Source organism: Pelodiscus sinensis, chromosome 23 (assembly GCF_052426305.1).
Source record: "Pelodiscus sinensis isolate ZL-2025 chromosome 23, ASM5242630v1, whole genome shotgun sequence".
Classification (NCBI taxonomy): domain Eukaryota; kingdom Metazoa; phylum Chordata; order Testudines; family Trionychidae; genus Pelodiscus; species Pelodiscus sinensis.
The window spans coordinates 2702720-2723354 of record NC_143074.1 but is presented as its reverse complement, the minus strand read 5'-3'; the positions used below and the strand labels follow the sequence as shown (position 1 = coordinate 2723354).

The 20635-nt window shown below is 65.1% G+C and overlaps 1 protein-coding gene across 4 annotated transcripts in view; it reads left to right on the top strand.

The window, feature by feature from the left end:
- The window catches only part of ANAPC2 (anaphase promoting complex subunit 2), a 27538-nt gene extending 7012 nt beyond the window's left edge, over nt 1-20526 (top strand). For 2 of the 4 annotated variants that reach the window (XM_075905530.2, XM_075905529.2), the window contains exons 7-13: nt 2094-2275; nt 2450-2591; nt 3455-3530; nt 4061-4264; nt 5105-5234; nt 6006-6241; nt 6862-7326. In XM_075905530.2, coding sequence (XP_075761645.1) covers nt 2094-2275; nt 2450-2591; nt 3455-3530; nt 4061-4264; nt 5105-5234; nt 6006-6241; nt 6862-7074 — 1183 coding nt within the window. In that variant the 3' untranslated portion in view covers nt 7075-7326. Of the gene's footprint in view, nt 1-2093; nt 2276-2449; nt 2592-3454; nt 3531-4060; nt 4265-5104; nt 5235-6005; nt 6242-6861; nt 7327-13685; nt 14071-17355; nt 17395-19047; nt 19102-20376 lie in introns of those variants that run through there. The other 2 variants (XM_089772925.1, XM_089772924.1) reach the window with 2 other exon arrangements.
- The last annotated feature ends 109 nt before the right edge of the window (nt 20527-20635 follow it).

The following is a 20635-nucleotide window of genomic DNA, read 5'->3' as shown; positions in this document are numbered from 1 at the left end:
AAAGCTGTTCAGTAAGTTTCTCTTAGGCAGTTTGCTTGGCCGTACAAAGGAGGAACATGACTATAGCATTAGTGACTTAAAACCCAAACTATGGTGCTTGGAGGTTTCATTAGGAGGAACGTAGCCCCAGCAGGGTAGCTCTGCTAGTCACGTTAACACAGAAATACAGTTGCTAAATGAACTCATCACTGTGTAATCGTAGTGACAGCTGGATTTGGAGTGTCCATGTGGCTCGTCCTGGTGTCACTAGCAAGTCACCAGTCCGGGTTCTGCAGCCTATAGGCAGAGTTGAGTCAGAATTCTAAGGCCGGTGAAGCTGGAGGAAGAGGGGCCATTTGTAACAGTTCTAGGTAGTTCTAGGGATGTGCCTCTTAGAGGCAGCAAGGGAGGAGGAAAAGAGGAGGGGGTACTTCAAAGCAGCAGTGGTGCTGCCACTGTGAAACACCATGCGCAGTCCAGGGCCAGCTGGGGTGTCCCCAGGCTGCACGCGGTGTTTCAAAGCGGCAGCACTGCATGGAGCCTGGGATCAGCTGGGGATTCCACCGCTGACCCCGGGCTCCCTGTGGCCCTGCTGCTTTGAACTGCTGCAAGGAGCCTGATGCTGGGCCCCCCACGGCGGTTCAAAGCAGCCACGCTACGCGGAGTCCCCAGCTGACCCCGGGCGCCCCGCGGAGCTGCCACTTCAAAACGCCCCATGCCCAGCGCTTTCGCCTTTCAAGTGGAGCTGCAGCCTTAGGGCTGTTGCCACGCTTCAAAGGCAGAGGCGCCCTATCGACTAATCGAAATGTAACATCCCTAGTTCCTCCCTCCGAGGCAGGGGGCACCTGACCATGCCCCGTTATCTACGCTGGGCGCTCCAGCACTTCCTTACCGCTAGTGGGGGCAGCCCTCCCTTTCGCGCACCTTCTGCCGTCTCTGGATGAGGGCTCAGAAGGAAAGTCGCAAGCCCCAGTGTGTCGCGGGATACTCCCTCCCTGTGGCCCAGCACAGAAGGGGGTGGTGAATCGTTACGTGCTGCCAGCGATCGAGCACCCAGGTAAGAGGGCCGGGGGGCAGTCGCTCTGGCTGGGCTCAGCACGTCTCTTCCCTGGGAGTCCGTGGTGCTTGTCTGGGTCGGGCGGGCCCGGTGCTGTAGGTGAGAGCGTGGGGAGCGCTTAGCACCCCCTGGCGTGGAGTAGATTCCATTGTGTACAGGCGTTGGTTTGGTTTGTCTCGGTGCCCCGCTACGCTCGTGTTCCAGCACCCCAGGGCCAGGGTCAGGCCTCCCTCCTAGGAGTTCTGTCCGTGGCTTTGGGAGTCACTCCATAGTCCCCTGCTTAGGGCAGTTCTGGTCCTCCTCCCGCTGCTGACGGCAGCCTCCTCCCTACCCTGCAAGACTGGCAGGGCTGGAGGGGCAGGGCTACCCCCTACCTGCTGCCAGGACTTCTCGGCACTTCTCTCGTCTGCACGGTGTCGATACTCCCTGGCCACGTGGGCGTGGCCAGTCCGGGGTCCTGCGCCGTGGCCTCGGCTTCCCCACGTGAGCGCGGGTTAGTTGAGTGGTGTTCTCACTGGACACTTGCTAGTGGCACTCAGGCAGCGGCTGTGTCTGTGCTAGCTCCATTGCTACCCAGCGGGTGGGGCTGGCACAGAGCGAGCGGCTCGGACCCTTTTCCTGGTGGCGGGCTCGTGTGCTGCTGCGTTCCCCGGGGGCCCGTCGGCCTGGCTCGTTGGGCCGCTGGGTTGGATCCTGCAGCGCTGCGCTCTGGTCAGCTGCTCGTTCCTCTCTGCTTTGTGCCACGTATCGCCACGTTCCACCGCCAGGAGGGGCCATTGTGGCAGGTGCCCGAGGTCGGCTCCCAGGCTCGCTCGGTCACGGCGGCAGCTCAGATTTGGTGGCTGATCCAAAGGTCGTTTCCAGGCTAGCCCCAGCCTGTGCGCGTGGCCGGCGCTCGTCGGAGGTGCGTAGAGCACGTTGCCGGGGCCCTGTCTGCCGAGCGATCTGGTCCTCGTTGCTCGGGAGCGTGCAGGTCTTATTTCCCACTCCCCAGCGTGGCCATGCTGTGCTACTCCCTCGCTGGCCCCCCTTTGACCACTTCACCCCCTGCTCTCAGGACCCGGGAGGACACGGTGCGGCAGATTGTGGCGGGTCTGACGGGCGATGCTGAGGGCTCTGGGGACTTAGCAAACGAGCTCTCGAAAGCTGACCCGGTGACGCTGGAAAATGGCCAGGAGAGTGACGACGACGTATCGGAGCCGGAGGACTGGCTGCCGGACCCAGTGGATGCTGACCCAGGTTAGCCGCGAGGGCCAGAGGAGCCGCAGGCGGCTGCACCCACCCTGACCTGACTGTTCCTCAGCCCACAACTTCCTCCTGGTTCTCTTGGGGCTGCTGCTCGCCCTTGGGGGGACAGGGGCAGAGTTGGGGGGAGTGAGGTGTCTCATGTTCTGCTCTGGCCTGTGTTGTCAGGGAAGCTGAGTTCGAAGCGCCGCTCCTCGGACATCATCAGCCTGCTGGTGAGCATCTACGGCAGCAAGGACCTGTTCATCAACGAGTACCGCACGCTGCTGGCCGACCGCCTGCTGCACCAGTTCAACTACAGCGCTGAGAGGTGAGGGCTGCGCCCGAGTCTGGCCAGGCAGTGCCGGGGAAAGGCTGGTGCGGGGCTGTCTCTGAGATCCAGGGTCTCCTCCCGGCGCCTGTGGCCGTCGGCTTGGACGGATGTCATCGGCGCCAGCCTGGAGCGAAATGGCCTCTGGCTTGGTGGGCCGGGTGCAGTGTGGGCCAGGACCCTTCGAAGGGAAGGTCAGCCACGGAGCCGAATCCAGGCTGTCCCAGGCCCATGGGGCTGCCCCACATGCCAGTGGAGCCCTGAGACACTTGGAGGCAGGGACATGGCGGCTCCGGGGAAGGAGCAGTGGAGTCCAGGGAAGAGCAGGTCCCCCTGCCCCCCCCAGGATCCTCCTGGCTCCATCACACTGAAGGCCTGCAGAGGCTGTTCTGTGGGGAGGCAGCATTGCCAGTGAGGAGAGCACAGGACCGGGGGTCAGGAGACCGGGATTACATCCCCAGCTCCTCCTCTGACTGGCTCGCTGCCCTTGGCAAAGTCCCGCTCGCTTCCCCCTTCGGAAGGGGGTTATGAGCCCCCCCCCGTGCCCGGCGCTCTGGCTGGCGAGGGGGCCAGGGGATGCTGCGCATTGTGAGGTAGGCGTGGCGGGGGCAGGTACCAACTGCCAGCCCGGCCGCGGGGGGTGGGAAGTTCGTGCAGCAGTCCCAGGATTGGGGTAGAAGTGCTGCGTGTTGGTGGGTCCCTCCATGCCTGGCACCACCCCGAGTTAGCAGAGGCTGCAGGGGCAGCTGGTCCGTAGGGCTGCCGTGGGCGCCTGCCGGGCTCTGCCTGGGGGGCGGGTATGAGGCCGGCCTCGGCTTCTCCCTCCTCGGTCTTGCTTGCGATCGCTGCCCCTCTGTTGCCAGGGAGATCCGCAACGTGGAGCTGCTGAAGCTGCGCTTTGGGGAAGCCCAGATGCACTACTGCGAGGTCATGTTAAAAGTAGGTCCTTGGTCCTGCTGGGGGGGTGCGGGGGGGCCTGGTTTGAAATGAGCCCCCGTGGGGGGGCTGCTGTGAGGCCTGTGGCGGGGGCAGAAGTCTTGTGAGCAATGGGAGGGCCTCGCTGTGGCCCTGGGTGAGAGGGGGAGGGGGTGCTTTGGGGGTCCCAGGACTGGGGTCAGGTCCTGCGTGTTGCAGCTGTGAGCGGGGTGGGCTGGAGAGCCGGGGCCGTCCCATCTGTCCCCGAGCGGGCCCAGCAGAGGCAGCATTGTGCCTGCAGGCATGGGGCGATCCCAGCGTCTCCCTGCCGGGTGCGCGAGCACCGGACTGGCGCCCTCTTCAGCGCGCGGGGGGAAATGGCGACGGCCTGCCGTGTCCCCGTCCTCTCCCCGACTGTTCTCATGCCCCCTTCTCCAGCTCAAGTCTGCTCTGGCAACGGCCCCGTGACGCGGGGCCCAGCCCGGCTCTGCTCCGGCGCCTGCCAGGAGAGGAGCCGGCGCTTGGAGCTGAGTGCTTGGCCTGCCTCTCCGCAGGATATGGCCGACTCGCGGCGCATCAACACCAACATCCGGGACGAGGAGGAGAAGCTCCCAGAGGGGGAGCGGGCCCCCTTCAGCCTCGTTGCCGTCGTCCTGTCCAGCGAGTTCTGGCCGCCCCTGAAGGAGGAGAAGCTGGAGCTCCCGGAGCAGATCAAGGAGGCCATGGACGCCTACTCCAAGAAGTACGAGAAGTTAAAGGTGAGGGAGCCCTGTGACCAGCTGGACCAGGCTGCCTTGGAGCTAGCGAAGCCCCCAGCCCGGCCCCTCGGCCCCGCTTCAGGAGGGGAGCAGCGCCGCAGAGGCCGTTCCGTTTACGTGTCGTTTGCACCGACACCGCGCGTAGTCGATAAGGGCGCCTCCGCCTTGGAACGTAGCCAGAGTGTCCTGCCGGCTCTTCCGCGGGGAGCACGGTTCTCGAGCCGGCCCCGCCCTCCCGGGGGCTTAGTCCCCAGCGGCCCCCGCAGCGCCTCTGCTTCGGCAGCGTAGCAAGTGCCAGCAGGGCTCTGTGCATTGCAAAGGCGGCAGCGCCACCGCTTCCCCGCGGGGTCCCTGCCCCTTTCCCCACGGAGACTGTGCTGGGGGGAACCAGCTTTTAAGCCGGCTCCCCCAGCACCGGACCCTCCTGCTCCATCCCCCTCCTTCCCCCCCCGCCCGATTGCCTCTCTCTGGTGGGGGGAAGCAACTAATTGAGTCGCAAGTCGACTAGCCGATAAGCAATGCCTGGCTAGTGGCTCCCATGCCCGGTACTGCGCACTCCTAGCCGGTGTCGATGGGGAATGCAGCTGGGGGGAGGGGCTGCACAGTGGCCTGTATGGGGAGGGAGGGCGGGCCAGGAGGGCCGGCCCCAGAGGGCTGGGCAGCTGTCGGGGAAGGGGCAGGGCGATGGCCTCAGCGGCTGCGCCTGTGTCTGGGCGGAGGGCAGTGGCCGAATGGGGCTGAGCACGGGGGAGGGGGCTGTCCCAGCGCCCAGCCTGCCAGCTGCCCGCGAGCGCCCTGCCATGCACGGGAGGGGTGAGCAGCTGCTGCTTCCGCTTCCAGGCCATGAGGACTCTCAACTGGAAGCATCACCTGGGCCTGGTGACCCTGGATGTGGAGCTGGCGGATCGCACGGTCTCCCTCTCCGTGTCCCCGGTGCACGCAGCCATCATCCTGCACTTCCAGAGCAAGAGTGAGTGAGGCCCGGGGGTGTTCACGGCCCCCTCGCGCCCACCGCCCCTGACCCAGACCACGGCCCCGCTGCTCTTCGTGCTGCTCCGAGCGGCCTGTTCCCCTCGCGGCAGTCGGCACACAGCCTGCTTCCTGGAGCACGGTGCCAGGGCCCTGGTTCTCTGCCTGCTGGCAGCTCAGTTCCTGCCACGGCTGCCTGCCCGCTCCCTGCTCTCATGCCCTGCCCAGCCCCCTCCCTGGGGTGCCAGTTCAGAGCCATCTCGGCCGCAGAGCCTCCGCAGCAGCTCCCGCAGCTCGGTGCCTGTTTCCAGCTAGGGGCCAGGCTGACTGAGGGGAGAGGAGAGGCGATAGGGGGGATGAATCTGACTCCTGCGCTCAGGGAAAGTGCAGGGCAGCATGGCTGGCCTGGCAAACGGAAGCCAGCCTCGTGCCCGGCGTAAGTAGCCCGCAGGACTCCAGCGGCTAGAGACGCCGAGGGCGTAGCAGGTTCAGAAGAGGCCTGGCCGTTGAGACGGAACGAGGCAGACACCGCTGCAAGGGCTGGAACCCTGCCAGGCGTCTGAGCCAGCCCTTGGCGCCCAGGGCGCGGGAGGATCGGGTGGTCCCAGAGTAGCCCCCCGGGTTTGGCAGGGCTCTGGGCTGGGTGCCCCTGTGACCTGCCCTGGCCGTGCGGGTGCTGGTGGGAGGCGGGCTCAGGCCTGTCCCGCGTCGGGTCCAGCCCCCAGCCCGGGAGTGACGCTGCGGCTCCTTGGGGCGCCCGGGGCCCCCCCAGGCACGTGGGCTCTGGCGGAGCTGAGCGAGGTGCTGAAGGTGCCCGTGACGTCGCTGCGGCGGAAGATGACCCTGTGGCTGCAGCAGGGCGTCCTGCGGGAGGACCCCCCGGGCACCTTCACCGTGATCGAGGAGGAGCAGAAGGACCAGGTGGACAAGGTGGTTCTGATCGACAGCGATGAGGAGGGGGACTCGGCCATGGCTTCCCAGGCTGACCAGAAGGAGGAGGAGCTGCAGGTACTTTGCTCAGCCCCTGGGGCATTGCCAGCCTGGGAGGCCCTGCCCTCTCCTCTGGGCGGTGGGTTGTTGCTTGGTCCAGTCACCTCCGTTAGCAGCTCGCCCAGCCGCGGGTGCTGGCTCGGAATCGCCCCTGGCCGCCAGAGGGGCCCTGGGCCGTGCTCTGGGTTCCTGGGGAGGGGGTGGAGTCCAGCAGCAGGAAGCTGCCTGTGAGGGTGGGCACTGGGAGCTGCCGCGGGGCGTGGAGGGGCTCACCCTGCCCTTGGCCGCTAGACTCATTCGTGTGCCGCTGGCTGGAGCTTGTTTCTGCAGCGCCCTGGGGCTGCGCTCTGGGGCACCTCCCTGGGGGGGCTGCGCGGCGCTGGGGCACCGCCCTGGGGGGGCTGCGCGGCGCTGGGGCACCGCCCTGGGGGGGCTGCGCGGCGCTGGGGCACCGCCCTGGGGCGGCTGCGGGGCGCTGGACGCAGCGGAGTGCAGCCCATGTTCTGCCAGCCCTACAGACCTGTCCCGCTGACTCGGGGTGCCTGCGCTCCTCATGCCTGTCCCTGGCGTATACAAGGCTCGGGGGGGGGCGGGGGCCGGGCTGGGATTGACCCCTGCCCTCCTGTGTCCCGCTGCAGCTTTTCTGGACGTACATCCAGGCGATGCTGACCAACCTGGAGAGCCTGTCCTTGGAGCGGATTCACAGCATGCTGAAGATGTTTGTGATGACGGGCCCCGTGGTGACCGAGATCGACATCCAGGAGCTGCAGGGCTTCCTGCAGAAGAAAGTCCGGGACCAGCAGCTCATCTACTCGGGCGGTGTCTATCGCCTGCCTAAGAACTGCAGCTAGAATCGGGCCTCCCCACGGACCCCGGCGCCCCGCTGCATCACCCCCGTCCTGCCTGCGTCCCGCGGTGGCTGCCTCGCGGCTTGGGGAGCTCTTGTCCCGGTGGCTCGGGGTACTCGGGGCTGTAGCGCAGTGCAGCTGCAGCGCCCCTCGGAGCCGGGCCAAGCCGCGGGGCTGGTGCCAGCCAGTCAATTCCGTCTTGTACGTTGGCCACTAGGGCCCTCTCCCTTGTTAATAAAAACTGTGTCTATCGGAGAGCCCCGACTGCTTTGCCGCCCCTCCCCCACGGTGCGCTCTGGCGTCCCGCCCCGGCGGGGGGAGCTGGACGGCCCGAGTTCGTGTCTGCAGGGCAAGATGCTCTCTGCTGCCTCCGCAGCCGCTGTCAAAGCTGCCTGGGTCCTGTAACGCGGCCGGAGCAGCCTCCTAGAGCTTGCTGTGTGCTGGAGGCCCCCGGAAGGCGCATGGCAGAACAGGGCGCTCTCTGCCGCGCTTGCCTTGGCCTACGCAGAGAAGTCGGCTTCTCGTCCCTCCTCCCTTCGAAGGGAAAGGCCCGTGGAGGGACCAGCGATGTGCAGTGGTACCGGCCTGGTTGCTCCGGGGATGGTGGAGAGGGGCCTTGCATGGGCTGTTCCAGGAACACGGGTTGCTAGGAAGAGATGGGATCCACCAAAGGAGGAGCGTCTTCGCAGGCTTGCTAAGCTAGTGAGGGGGCTTCAAACTAGGTTCCCTAAGGAGGGGGTGGAAGGTTTTTAAATCCCGGCTTGACCAAGCCCTGGCTGGGCTGGTTGAGTCGGGGCTGGCCCTGCTTTGGGCTGGGGGCTGGACTCGGTGATCCCTGAGGTCCCTTCCAGCCGTGGGATTCTGCGATTCTCTGGCACGTCCTCACGCCGGCTCGGCCCCTGCAGGGCTCTTGGGGCTGAGCGTTCAACTGGGGTAGCCGTTCCAGCCTGCTGCCGCCATTGGCCCCCGGCACTGGGCGGGCACGTGGCCACATGGACCCTGCGGTCCGGGGGCTGGAGTCGGCTGGGAGAGGTGGCTGCTTAGGGGGAGGCTCGGAGCTGGAACTGTTCCAACAAGTGGCTTCCCGGGGTCCCGCAGTTCTCGGTGCATCTCCCTTGCGTGGGACTCCCCGGCGCCGAGTGACCCCGGTGGGAATGGGGCGGTAGCAGCGGCGGTTGGGCTGCGCTGGGACCGTCCCCCGGCCCTGCTGCTGAGACGGGAAGGCAGCCACAGCTGTCCCTTTGTCCCCTCGGAGGAGCCGCCGCCTCCCGCTGTCCCTGGGGGGTTTTCTTGCAGTTGTGGGGGCTCAGCTCCCCCAGCCCCAGCTGGCTGCCAGTCAAGTGTGTGCTCTGATCAGCTCACGGGTGCTGCCCAACGGGCTGTGGGGGAGAGCCGGGAGGGGCAGGAAGAGGTGGATTAAGGGTGGGGCCTCAGGAGGGGGGTGGAGCAACCCCTGGGGAACATGCAGCTCAGGCCCATGGGGTCACAGGTCTCCCCGCAGCAGGGCGGGAACCCAGGAGCTCTCCGAGCTTGCGTCTCCTGGCCCCCTGGCTGAGCGGGAGCCGTTCCGGCCAGTTTCCTAGCAACTCCGCGGTCCCCAGCCGGGGAGGTGATGGACACCCCATGTCCCTTAGCCTGCCCGGGTGCAGCCTGGAGTCGTCCCCCTGGGAGCTGCGCAAAGTGTTGGGGAAACGAAGGCTCGCAAGGACAATTCCCGCTTCGCACACGCCGTGTCGGGCTCCGCTCCAGTGCCTGGGTTGGTGTCAGACTGGCAGGCCAGTAATGCCCGGGGCCGTCCTGCTAAATACTGGCTGGGGAGCTTTCTGCTGCTCTGCCGGGGCTGCCCCTGGCTGCGGAAGAGTCTGGGAAATCCACAGGAGCGGTCCAGCCCCTTGGCTACCTCCTTAGCCAGCCTCTACCGAGGGGCCGCTTGGCGAGCGGCGGGCAGGGAGCAGCCTTCGTCTATTGTGACCCGCTGCAGTCGCAGGGAGGGGTTATTGTGACACGGCGGCGCTGGGGCTGCAGGGGGAGGGGTTATTCTGAGATGCTGCTTTGTCAGGGTGTGTTCCCATCAGTCAGGGCATCGCAGTGCCAGTTACTGAGAGATGCTGTAGTGTGTGTGGCAGCTGTTGTGAGTGTGTAGGGGATGCTTGAGAAAATGGTGGTGACCATGTGATTTAGCCAGATGCTCTCTTCTTGCTGGCTATGACAGTGCTGCGGTTGGTGAGCAGGTGGGTGGAGGGGCGATTGTGACATACTACAGCTGGGTGTGCGGAGGGGTGATTGTGACATTACAGCTGGGTGTGCGGAGGGGCGATTGTGACATTACAGCTGGGTGTGCGGAGGGACGATTGTGACATGCTACAGCTGGGTGTGCGGAGGGGCGATTGTGACATGCTACAGCTGGGTGTGCGGAGGGGCGATTGTGACATTACAGCTGGGTGTGCGGAGGGACGATTGTGACATGCTACAGCTGGGTGTGTGGAGGGGTGATTGTGACATGCTACAGCTGGGTGTGCGGAGGGGTGATTGTGACATGCTACAGCTGGGTGTGCGGAGGGGTGATTGTGACATTACAGCTGGGTGTGCGGAGGGGAGATTGTTACATGCTACAGCTGGGTGTGTGTGGAGGGGTTATTGTGGGTGCTTCAGTATAGACGTAAGTTTAGGAGATTTTGAGATGCGGGGGTCACGCCATGTGAGAGATCTATTGGCCAAGTAGGGGCCCAGGTTCCAGTGAGATGCCAGGCTGAGAACAGGGTTGCGAGGGGGGGCAGACGTAGGGAGAAAGGGGGATGGTGTGAGCTGTGGGAGGGTTATTGTGAGGGGCAGGCTGCATACTGTGCAAGGCAGCGGCGCTCAACCTTTCCAGACAACTGAACCACTTCTAGGGGGCTGGGTTGTCTTGCACACCCAAGTTTCACTGCACTTATCCTAGGAAAAAGTTCCTACCTGTCAGGGTGGTTAAACACTGGAATAAATTGCCCAGGGAGGTTGTGGAATCCCCATCTCTGGAGATATTTAAGAGCAGGTTAGAGAAATGTCTATCAGGGATGGTCTAGACAGTATTTGGTCCTGCCACGAGGGCAGGGGACTGGACTCGATGACCTCTCAAGGTCCCTTCCAGTCCTAGTATTCTATGATTCTACGATTCTATCCGTACACACGAGTCCCAGCCGCCCCATTGCTGGCAAATTGCCGACGTGCTCGGTTTGCCGTGTAATTATCCAGGAAAGCGACTGGGATTTAAACCGTGCACCTGCCGTCAGTGTGCAGTCTGTAGAGCGGTAGGAACAGGCCACTGTCTGCCTGACACTGGGTTGTGCCGACTTCGCTGGTGCGTTTCTGTAGCCGGCTGTGAAGGGATGTCCCTGGGGGGCCTGTGTGGCTCCCGAGAGGTGCACGTCCCCTGGCTAAGAGCCACTGTGATCAGAGGGGGGGGGTCTGACCGAGTCCCTGATGGGCGGGTTGCTGGGAGGCGCACGGTGGAGCCAGCCTCTGTTCCCTGAGCTGGGCGCTCCCTGTGTCCCTGCAGCGTCAGAGACGTGCGAGTGCCCCGGCGGGCCGGGCCAGGCCACCCCTGCAGCCATTGTTGCCACCTTGGCCTGTCTCAATGTGTGCGCCCTCACTGTGCTTCTCCTGGCAGTGGCCCTCGTCCTCCGCCCGGCCCGGGAGCAACGGTGAGTGACAGGTGCAGCCGCGTGACAGCTGGTAGCGCCCTGGCCCTCTGCCCCGCACTGCTGCTGCTGGATGCTGCGCCCTGGGGAGCTGACGAGGCCCCTCAGTGGGCTAAGCCCGTTGGGTTCCTCAGAACCGTTCTGGTGCTGGCCTGGCTGACAGGAAAGGGGCCAGTGGCCCCGAGTCCCCGGCAAGGTGCCTCCGACCCAGCAGCCAGACCGTGCGCGTTTCCCCCCCGCCGCCTTCTCCGCTAACACCCGTCTCTTGTTTTCAAGGCTGCTCGGCCAAGAAGCCCCCGGCCCCCCCGCCATCCTGTAAGTCTCAGCGCCCGGGTTCGTACAGTAAGTGCGGCCGGGGCCGGGGAAGGAGAATCCGCTCTTCCCGGGAGCGGTCACAGGGCGGCTGGCCCGGGGGGGGCGTGTTGCCGTCGCACTGCAGCGAGTCGAGATCTTTCGCTCGAAATGGCGGCTCAGTGGCCAAGCGCCCATGGAAAGCCCCCAGGCAGGGAGAAGACGCGTCAGACGCAGCCTTGTCCATCTCCGGGGGCCAGGCCGGGACTCCCCTGCAGCCCGCGCTCTGGTGCATCGTTCCGAGCAGTGGCGCTTCGGCGGAGAGGCTCCTCCCTGTCCTCCTGCGTTTACGTTTTCTTGCTTAGTTCGAGCCCGTTCCTCCTCCTAACTCCCCTTGCACCCCAGCTGCCTCCCCGGCGGTTCACGCCGTTCTTGCCTCCCCGTTGGGCCGTACCTGCACTGCAGCTCACGTCAGCAGGACGCGTGTGCTCCGGGGGAATCAGCCAGCCTGTGGCGCCCTAGGAGTTACGCCGCCGGGTGGACGGTGTGATGCCGAACGGGAGCGCTCCTCCTCCCGACACGGCTCCTGCCGCTCGCGGGGCCTGGAGCAGCGACGTCCGCGCGCTGCCGGTTACGTGTCCTTCCCCTCGCTTCAGCCCCAGGGGTTCCAGCATGAGCCGAGTGCCCCGTGCACCAGGGAGAGCATGCGGTGCGCTCAGGCGTCCCCGGCCACGGAGGCTGGCGCCCTGCTGCTCTGCCTGGGGCAGGGTGGGCATGGGGCGAGGCAGGGATCCATCCCACCATTGCTTATCGGGTTCTCTGCAGGGCTGCTCAGCCAAGGCCCCCTTCAGCCCAGCACCAGGGAGCAGCAAGACGTGTGGGGCGGATCCGTGTCTCCCTGCCCATTGTCCTTTGCAGCATCGTGGCTGGTTTTTCCGTGTCGGGGGGGCCCTGGGCTGGAGGGAAGAGGGGCTTGGGGCTGCAGGTGTGGACAGTGACTGCGGCAGCGTCTCTCCCCCAAAGACCCCTCCCTGCTCCGTGAATTGAGGCACTGTGATCCGTTCTCCGGGAGCCCGGCAGGAAGGCGTGTCCAGAGCAGGGGCGGTTGGGGTCGTTTTGTGGCCTGTTCTGTGTGGCGCTTGTCTGGTTTCTCTTCAAACCTTTTGTATGGTAGGAAGCCTTTAAATCTGGCCGTTTTGGCCTCGCTGGCCAATCCGTACCTCAAACCTGTCTGCAGCGCCAAGCCGAGAGCACAGAGATTTGTGGGGGGGGGGGGGGAAGATGGTGCAAAAATGTTGCTTTTAAGAAACTTTTTAGGCAGCGTGTCACATTCTGATTGGAAGCTGAGATGCCGTGCGTGGAAGCCTGACCGAGGTATTGGCTGGGAGCATACGTGAGCCTGCGGGCTGCAGCGAGTGGGCTGGGTGCAGAAAAACCTTTCTCCCTCGTCTGCCACCCTCTGTCAAATTTTAGCCTATCGCAGAGGATCACTTGTGTGCAGCTGCTGAGAGAAAAAAGTGGCTGGATTTGTACCACGATAGGTCCGTCCACTCTGTGTCCAAATCCCAGCCTCAGATCAGCTTTACAAACACACGTGTTCTTGTGAAGAGTTGTGTTACTGCGCATGCAGCATGCCTGAGCCCAAACCACAAAGGCCAGGCACTTAAGCTGAGCCCTCTAACAGTGCAGACCCTGTACTTCTCCCAGGACAGACACACACACCTGACCATTACCACAATGGCTGAACACCAGTGCTCATGTACCGCAGCCTTAACTCTGTCCCCCACATGTGCAGGCCTTGCATCACCCCCGTCAGCCACCCTTCTCTACGCTAACCATGGCCGAGCCGCCGCCTCCCAACCGTCGGCTGCGACAAACACCCACAACTACCAGTGTTGAGGAAAAATGCTCTAGGGCAAGAGGTGTTCAAAAGGGGGGGTGTGGGGCAGAGTTAAGGTTGCAGTGTGCAGCACCACAGTTGTTGTAATGGGGAGTGCTGTGCTGTTGTGTATGGCAATTGGGTAGCTTTTCATACTTTGGGAGCCGTCTAGTGGCCCTTTCTGTTTCCTGTTGTGGACGCCCCCAGAGTCGAACACAGCCACCGTGGAAGGCTGAGAGTGGTCAGCGAGCCTGGCCGTGCACGTGCGGCGTCCTTGTATTGTTCCTGTTGAGTTGTGTGGGTGGAGGGGCCGAGGGCGTCCCGCTAAGTGGCTTAGCTTGGGTGCTTCAGGCCTGTGGCCCCAGGCTGTGCGCTGCAGCTCAGATCCTGGGGCCAAAGAGCCTCAATTCTCCGTTGGCTTCAGCTCTCCTGGAAGCCCTGGGGCCGCGGGGAACAGCTTGGGGGGGGGGACCTGCCTTGGGAGTCGATGGCTTTCAAAGTCAACTGCCATTCTGAGCTGCGTGTGGCCCCTCTCGGCCGGGGGGGGGGGGGAAACGGGCTCCCTGGGGCTCTGTCACTTCTTATCCCTGCTCCCTTGACTGGCAGCCTGTGTGAGGGGCCCGGCAGGCAAGGGCACGGCCCAACGGCAGGAGCCTGGTGCCTGCCGGAGGGGGTTGTGCTGCCCCGGGGGATGCCCCCAAGTCAGAGCAGTAGGGGCGACCCCTGCTGGTGCGGGCTGGGGCACTGAGCCCTCTGTGTTGTTGCAGGCCCCGGCCCGAGAGCATGTACGTGGATCCCAGCGAGCTGCACCCAGGACCCAAGTGAGTGGGAAGAACAGGAGCCGGAGCCCCCCGGGGCAGGCAGCTTGCCGAGGGTTTGGGAAACACGGGCGCCCGTCCGCTCCCGCTGCCTGGAGACCGATGCGGGGCCCAAGCGGCCCGTTCCGAAGAGGCAGCACCGTGCCGGCTGGCTTTATCTTGGCAGCATCCTGGGTTTGGCCTGCCTGCAGGAGGGGCTCTTGCTTGGGGTGCCGGGTGCTGGAGAGGACGGGGCGCCCCCCTCGAGTTTCAGACCACGGGAATAGGAGCAGCTGTGAGTGAAGGTAGAGCTGGGGGAGGCAAGCCCCCAGTCCTGCCCCTTCCAGCCAGGCTCCTCTCCCAGCACCATGGGGTGGTGGGGCAGTGCATGGCCCCAGCCTGCCCCGCCCCGCCCCGGAGCACCGGGAGGGAGGAGGGGGTGTGGCCCCAGCCTGCCCCGCCCCGGAGCACCAGGAGGGAGGAGGGGGTGTGGCCCCAGCCTGCCCCGCCCCGGAGCACCGGGAGGGAGGAGGGGGTGTGGCCCCAGCCTGCCCCGCCCCGGAGCACCGGGAGGGAGGAGGGGGTGTGGCCCCAGCCTGCCCCGCCCCGGAGCACCGGGAGGGAGGAGGGGGTGTGGCCCCAGCCTGCCCCGCCCCGGAGCACCGGGAGGGAGGAGGGGGTGTGGCCCCAGCCTGCCCCGCCCCGGAGCACCGGGAGGGAGGAGGGGGTGTGGCCCCAGCCTGCCCCGCCCCGGAGCACCGGGAGGGAGGAGGGGGTGTGGCCCCAGCCTGCCCCGCCCCGGAGCACCGGGAGGGAGGAGCGGGTGTGGCCCCAGCCTGCCCCGCCCCGGAGCACCGGGAGGGAGGAGGGGGTGTGGCCCCAGCCTGCCCCGCCCCGGAGCACCGGGAGGGAGGAGGGGGTGTGGCCCCAGCCTGCCCCGCCCCGGAGCACCGGGAGGGAGGAGCGGGTGTGGCCCCAGCCTGCCCCGCCCCGGAGCACCGGGAGGGAGGAGGGGGTGTGGCCCAGCAGGCGTCCTGGGGCGAGTCTGGGTGGGCCAGGCTGGTGGCTTGGTGGCAGGGTGAGATTGTGGAGTTGCTGTTGGCCCAGGGCTGTCCCTGAGCAGCGGAACCAGCAGCTCCCCTCTCTCCGCCTTCCTCCCATGAAACTGGGGGTGTCTGAGCTGTGCCGCCCGGAGGGGCTGCCCCTCCGCGTCGGGGGTGGGGCTTGTATTGCCTTGGGAGCCTGGGGCAGACACCCCTGCACCGAGCGAGGCCAGTGTGGTTCCCAAATGCCCCCTCTGGCAGGGAGCCTGGACCGGCTTGGTTTGTCAGGCTGCACCTGGCACCCAGTTACTGCAGGGAAATGGCCTGTACCTGGGCCTGCCCGCCCTGTGGCACGCCGCTGCCTGCTTCCCCGCTGATGTGACGAGCGCCAGGGAACCGTTTCCGGCCTGCCTCTGTGCAGGGAGGAGACCTGCCAAGCGCTGGGCTCCTCACGCCTCCCCCGCCAAGAGCAGCTGTACTGTCCGTGGAACAGCGGGTGCTGCGCTTCGCATGCCCTGGCTCCTGCTGGGAATCAGCCGTTGCTGTCCGCGCCTCTGCCGCTCCCTCCGCAAACACGCCAGGGCCCTTCTTGCATTATCCTGCGCCTCCCCAGGACTTGTTTCCTCTCAATTCCTGGGGGGCTGAATCCTCCCCGGTTGTCGCAGCCTTGGCCCCAGGTCTCGGTAACTCCTGTGACATACGAGTGTGTCCCAGAAATGCCATTGCTAGAGGCAGATTGTCTTAGCCACGGCAGGGGATCTACCTTTGTAACGGCAGGGGCAAGGGCCACAGCTGGGTCCCGGGCGGTCCCTGCTCAGGATCCCGATAGTACGTTCTAAAACGGGCTGGTAGATCAGTTGTTTGTAAATGCAAGTTCCATTTAAAATTGCTTTTCCGTTTTTTGAGTCTTTGCACCTTCCGTCCCTTGCCCTGCAGCGTGTCTTCGTTTGCGCTGGGGAGCGAGCGGCTCAGGAGGTTTGACGTTCTGTCTAACCGGCAGGTTTACCCAGTGTTGCGTGGGTCCTTAACAAATGCGCGCTTGTCTTCATTTCAGTCAGTGCTCTGGGGTGTGCTGGGGAGGGGGGCTCGGGTGCAGGCTGCTCCGGGGAGAGAGGACGCCCCCAACCCCTCCTCACTTCTGCAGCTTGGGGCCAGGTGAGAAGTCCCTGTCCATGGCCACTGCAGCTCCAGTGGGCACAGCCCCGGGAGGGGGCATCTCCCCTGGCTGGGGCAGGTCCAAGTTCACCTGCCCCCTGTGCTCCCCAGCCAGAGTGTGGGGTGCAGCAAACTGCACTTCCCCCTGGTTCCCGACAAAGGGGAACAGCCAGCAACATCCCTGTATGAATTAGGGTGGGGGGGAGTTTCAGCTTCCTCCCCCTGCCTCTTAAAGAGTGCCTGGGGCTGGGAGGTTCAGGGATGGGGCAGTCCTGGGCGGGGGGGACGCATCCCCAGCCAGCTCCTTTCACTGCCTGCTGAGTCTGTCTCTTCTCTGGTTGGTTTTGTGAGCAGCGATCTTGTTCCTGGCACATTGCGGCTGCGTCTAGACTGGCAAGTTTTTCCGCAAAAGCTGCCTACACTGGCCGCTTGAATTTCCGCAAGAACACTGACGATCTCCTGTAAGATTGTCAGTGTTCTTGCAGAAATGCTATGCTGCTCCCGTTCGGGCAAAAGCCCTTTTCCGGAAATGCTTTTGCACAAGAGGGCCAGGGCAGACAACGTGGTGGCGAAAATGGCGATCGGGGCTTTCTTGCGCAAAACCGCGTCTACATTGGCACAGACGCTTTCCCGCAAAAAGTGCTTTTGTGGAAAAGCGTCCGTGCCAATCAGAGGCTCTTTCCTGCAAATGCTTTTAACAGAAAAACTTTTCCGTTAAAAGCATGTGCGGAAAATCCTGCCAGTCTAGACGCAGCCTCCATGATCCTGGCCCAACCCCAGCCCCACCCTGACCTTGCTGTCCCTGTGGAGAAGAGGAAGCTGCCTCGCAGTTTGGGGACCCGAACTCTGACTGTTCAGGAGGCGTTCTTGAACAGACAGACACACAGACACACTCGCACAGACAGTCGATTACCGGGTAACACGTCCCCGTTGGAACAAGGCGCTAACACTTATCGACTGGAAATGCACCGTCAGGCCTCTGAGCACTGAGAGGAAAGCCATGGCAGCCAGTCTGTCCCGGGAGCTTGTCTGTCTGCATCTTCCATCTTTCTATAGCAATTAGATAAAGTGCGCCTGTCCGCTAATTGTTATCTGCAAAAGCCCTGGAGTTTTGGGGTGCCTAAGTCCCCTTGGAATCCAGGATAAAGTTGCCCCCCAAAACTGAAGGGTGTGTCTGACATGGTCACTCAAAGCTCTCCCGCAGCTCCCCCTCCCCACGAATGAGGCAGGTAGGGCGCGGTGCACGTGCAGGCTCAGGGATGGGGAGGGCACACTGGCTCGTGAGGCCTGGCCTGGGGGGGAGGCTGCTGGCTTGTGAGAAGTGGGCAGGGAGTCGCGCTGCTGCTGTCTGAACTCCGACAAGTCTGCAGGCTCCTGCCTTGCCCCGTGGGCGGCCGTGTCACTGGAGTTGCATCTCACAAGCTTCTGCTCGCCTCTTTCAGGAAACGAAGTCCTGTGCGCAAAGACAAGCCGCCGAGCGGGTAAGCACCAGGCAGCGCTGGCGAGGCTGCAGCCAGCTCCAGCGGCAGGGCGGGAGGTACCCGGTACCTGCCAGGGGCTATTGCTGGCTGCAGAGGGGGTTGGTGGGTAGGTCAGGAGGCAAGTGAACGGATTCTGCGTAGAATTAGAAATTGCATGAAGCGGCCCCCGTGGTTGAGAGGCTCGCGGAGCCTCAAAGGAGACGCTCTCCCTGGTGCAGGTTACAGGCTCCTGGTCCCCCGCGGAGCCCTGTGAGCAAACTGAAGGGAGCCACCATTGCGGCAGCTTCCCTGAAACCCCCGCAGGGCACGTCAGCCGGCTGGCTGCCCAACGAAGAGCTGAAGAAACTCTGGGCAATGTGGCCGCCGGGTCCCATGGAGCACAGCCCAGGCGGGGCGGGGAGGCCGGCTCCGGGTGGAACAAGCTCGTGTCTTGGAAACACCGGTTCCCATTGCTCTGAGTCCCCTCTGCCAGCATGACACACGTCTCCAGGGAGGAGGGACCAGTTTGGAAGCACCCAGTCGGCCTCTTCCCACCCCCCGAGGAAGGGCAGAGGGGCTCTGGCAGCCCTTAGATTTCAGGCCGGGCTCAGAACGCTTCCAGGAAGAAGCACCCAGAGGAGGGGCCTCGGGGGAGTTGCAGAAACAGGGCTGCTCTGGGGGAGTGCCCACGGTGTCAGCGCAGGGGCGGGCACGGGGGGGGGAGGTGCAGAGGCTGGCTCTGAGGTGCCACTCTGGCGGCTGCTGCTGTTCCCCAGGGGAAGGGACCTGGCAGACCAAGCGACCCCGGGAGGTGGCGCAGGATTTGCACGTGCCCAGGATGTGCCAGGCCTTCCTCCCCTTGTTTGCTGGGCCTGGCTCTGCCTGGCGTGCAGCCCGTTTGCAGGGAGTGGCTTGCTCCGTGCAAGGGAGCTGTCCGGCAGGGTGACAGCAGCTCTGCCTGCATCAGCAGGGCTCCCGGAGCAGACAGATCCGGCAGCAGCAACGGGGTCGCTGGGCTGAGATTGGGGCGGGGGGGTTGGAGGGATCCCTCAGCTTTTCAGTTCCGCCTGGGCTCCCTTGTACCATCCTTGGCTCTTGCCAGCAGGGCCCCGCTGCGTCGCCTCCATCACCTCTGCTCCCGGTGAGGCAGGCAGATGGGCTGGCAGGGATGCCGATGGAGAGGGCAGATGGGGGGCTGGGCGGTATCTGCCGTGGGTGGGACAGATGCCCTGGTAAACGGTTACACTCCCGGCCCCTCGCGCTTAGTGTCTGTGGCACATCCCCAGGCCAGAGCGCCTGCTTCTCCACCTCCGCCAGCCCGGCTCAGGCTGCGACGGGGGAGGGAACTTTTTAGACACCCCTCCGGTGACCCCCTCCCCCACTCAGCCTGCCCCTGCCCCGCGCTGCCGAGGGCCGAGCGCTCAGACCCGCTCCTGCCGGCAGGCTGTCCCCTTGGATCCGCTCGCGGGTGCTGTGCACACTGGGCCCTGGGGGCTTTCCAAAGCCTGCACGGTGCGAGTCAGCTGCCTGGGCCTGGCTCTCCGCAGAGCCCCGCCAGCCCCCTGGGAGCTGGGGCCCACGGGGAAAGCCCCCCCCGCCCGCCGGCCGAGTCTCTGCGGGGAGGTGCTGTGTGCGCTGCCGGAGCACGGTGGAGCCATTTCCTGTCTGTTCCAGAGCCCTTCCTGAGCCCGGCTGCAAGGCCACGCCCGCGCTGAATCCTGCCCCGAGGTGAGTGCTAGAAACGGGGCCTCTGCCCGGGCTGCTTTCCCCGCCTGCTGCCTGGCGCCCTCTCCCCCGGCTCCAGTTCAGTCCCCAGCCCCAACGGGCGGAGACGGCGCCGTTGGCCCCTGCGCGTCCACCTCCTTGGCTGGCTCCTTGTGCCGCCTCCCGGGAGGCCAGAACCGGCTCCCTTCCCGGAGAGGCAGGTCAGCCACGCGGTCCAGGGGCGAGGTGCTCAAGGAAGCCGAGTGCAGTGGCCGTGGGCTGTTCCCGCCCCTCCCCGAGCCAGGAGCCTGTGCCTGGCCCGCAGCGGCGCTGAATCCTACCGCAGCGGGCCGAAGCCGCCGGTTTCTTAGCCAAAGGGCTGCAGGGCTTCTGCCCTCAGCCGGCGTCTGTGAAAGCGCCCGACTCAGAACGCTCAGCACCGCCCCCCCTTCCCTCGGAGCCTTCCCACGGGGTTCGGTCTGGGGGCTCTGGCTAGCCCAGGCCTGTACGGCACTAGCGGGTTTCTTCCCCTTGCTCAGCCTCGGCTGACTGCGCCGGTCACTCCTCTGAGCCAGGGCGGCCGGTGGAAAGCAAACACGCAACGGGGGTGGGGGAGGGTTTGGTTTCTCTTCTGCAGTCCTCAGGGGGCTCCAGATTTCCACGTCCCGAATGTCCGTGGAGGGCCGGGCCCGCCAGGGCTTGAGTTCAGAACACGTCGGCGAGTCCCCTCCCTTGCTGCCACCTGGGCGGGGGCGCCGTGTGGGTCCTGTGGCCCCTTAGAGACTAACCAGCACCTAGCGAGCGTCATGAGCTCTCGTGTCCCCGGCTCCGCTCCCCGGAGGACGTGGCTCGGCCCACGCAAGCTCGTGCTCCTAGCTCCATGGTTTGGTTCTGCTCCGGGGTGCGGCAGGACCACGCGTTCCTCCGATCTTTTTGGAGGGGAAGTTTCGCAGCTGGGGAGGTGAGCAGGTACCAGCAGCCCTCCTTGCCCCCGGGGCGCCCGCTGTGTGCTTAGGCCCACAGGCTGCCTGCGTTCGCCCCTCCCCGCCCCCCAGCTCTGCGGGGGGGAGACAGGGCTGCAGGAACAAGAATCCCAGCAAGCTGGGCCCTGCTGCAGGCCCGGCCTAGGCCGCAGGCGCGCGCTCAGCCCGATTCGCGGCAATCCCCGCACTGCCCGGCGCGGGGCTGTTGGCGAGGCTGGGCGTCCTGGCCGACTCCCGCCAGCTGGGGCGTCCTCTGGGCCTGGCAGCGGCCGGCACCAGGCCACACGCCAGGGCAAGTGTCCTGTGGTTCCCCCAGGCTGGAAGAGGAGCCCATTTACGAAGAGGTGCATTGACAGCAGGCCCAGCCGGCCGAGGGCTCGGCCAGGAAAGCGTCAGCAGCCTCCTCCCGGCGGGTCCCGGAGTGAAAGCTGGTGGGTCTCGCCATTAAAGCGCCGTGTGTTTCTGGGACTGTCTGCTCTGCTCCCCCGGGCACTGGGCTGCGAGCGGCCGGCCGGCTCAGCTGCCTTGTTTGGAAACCAGGCTTCTGAGTCCGCAGGTGGGAATTCAACTGGCCA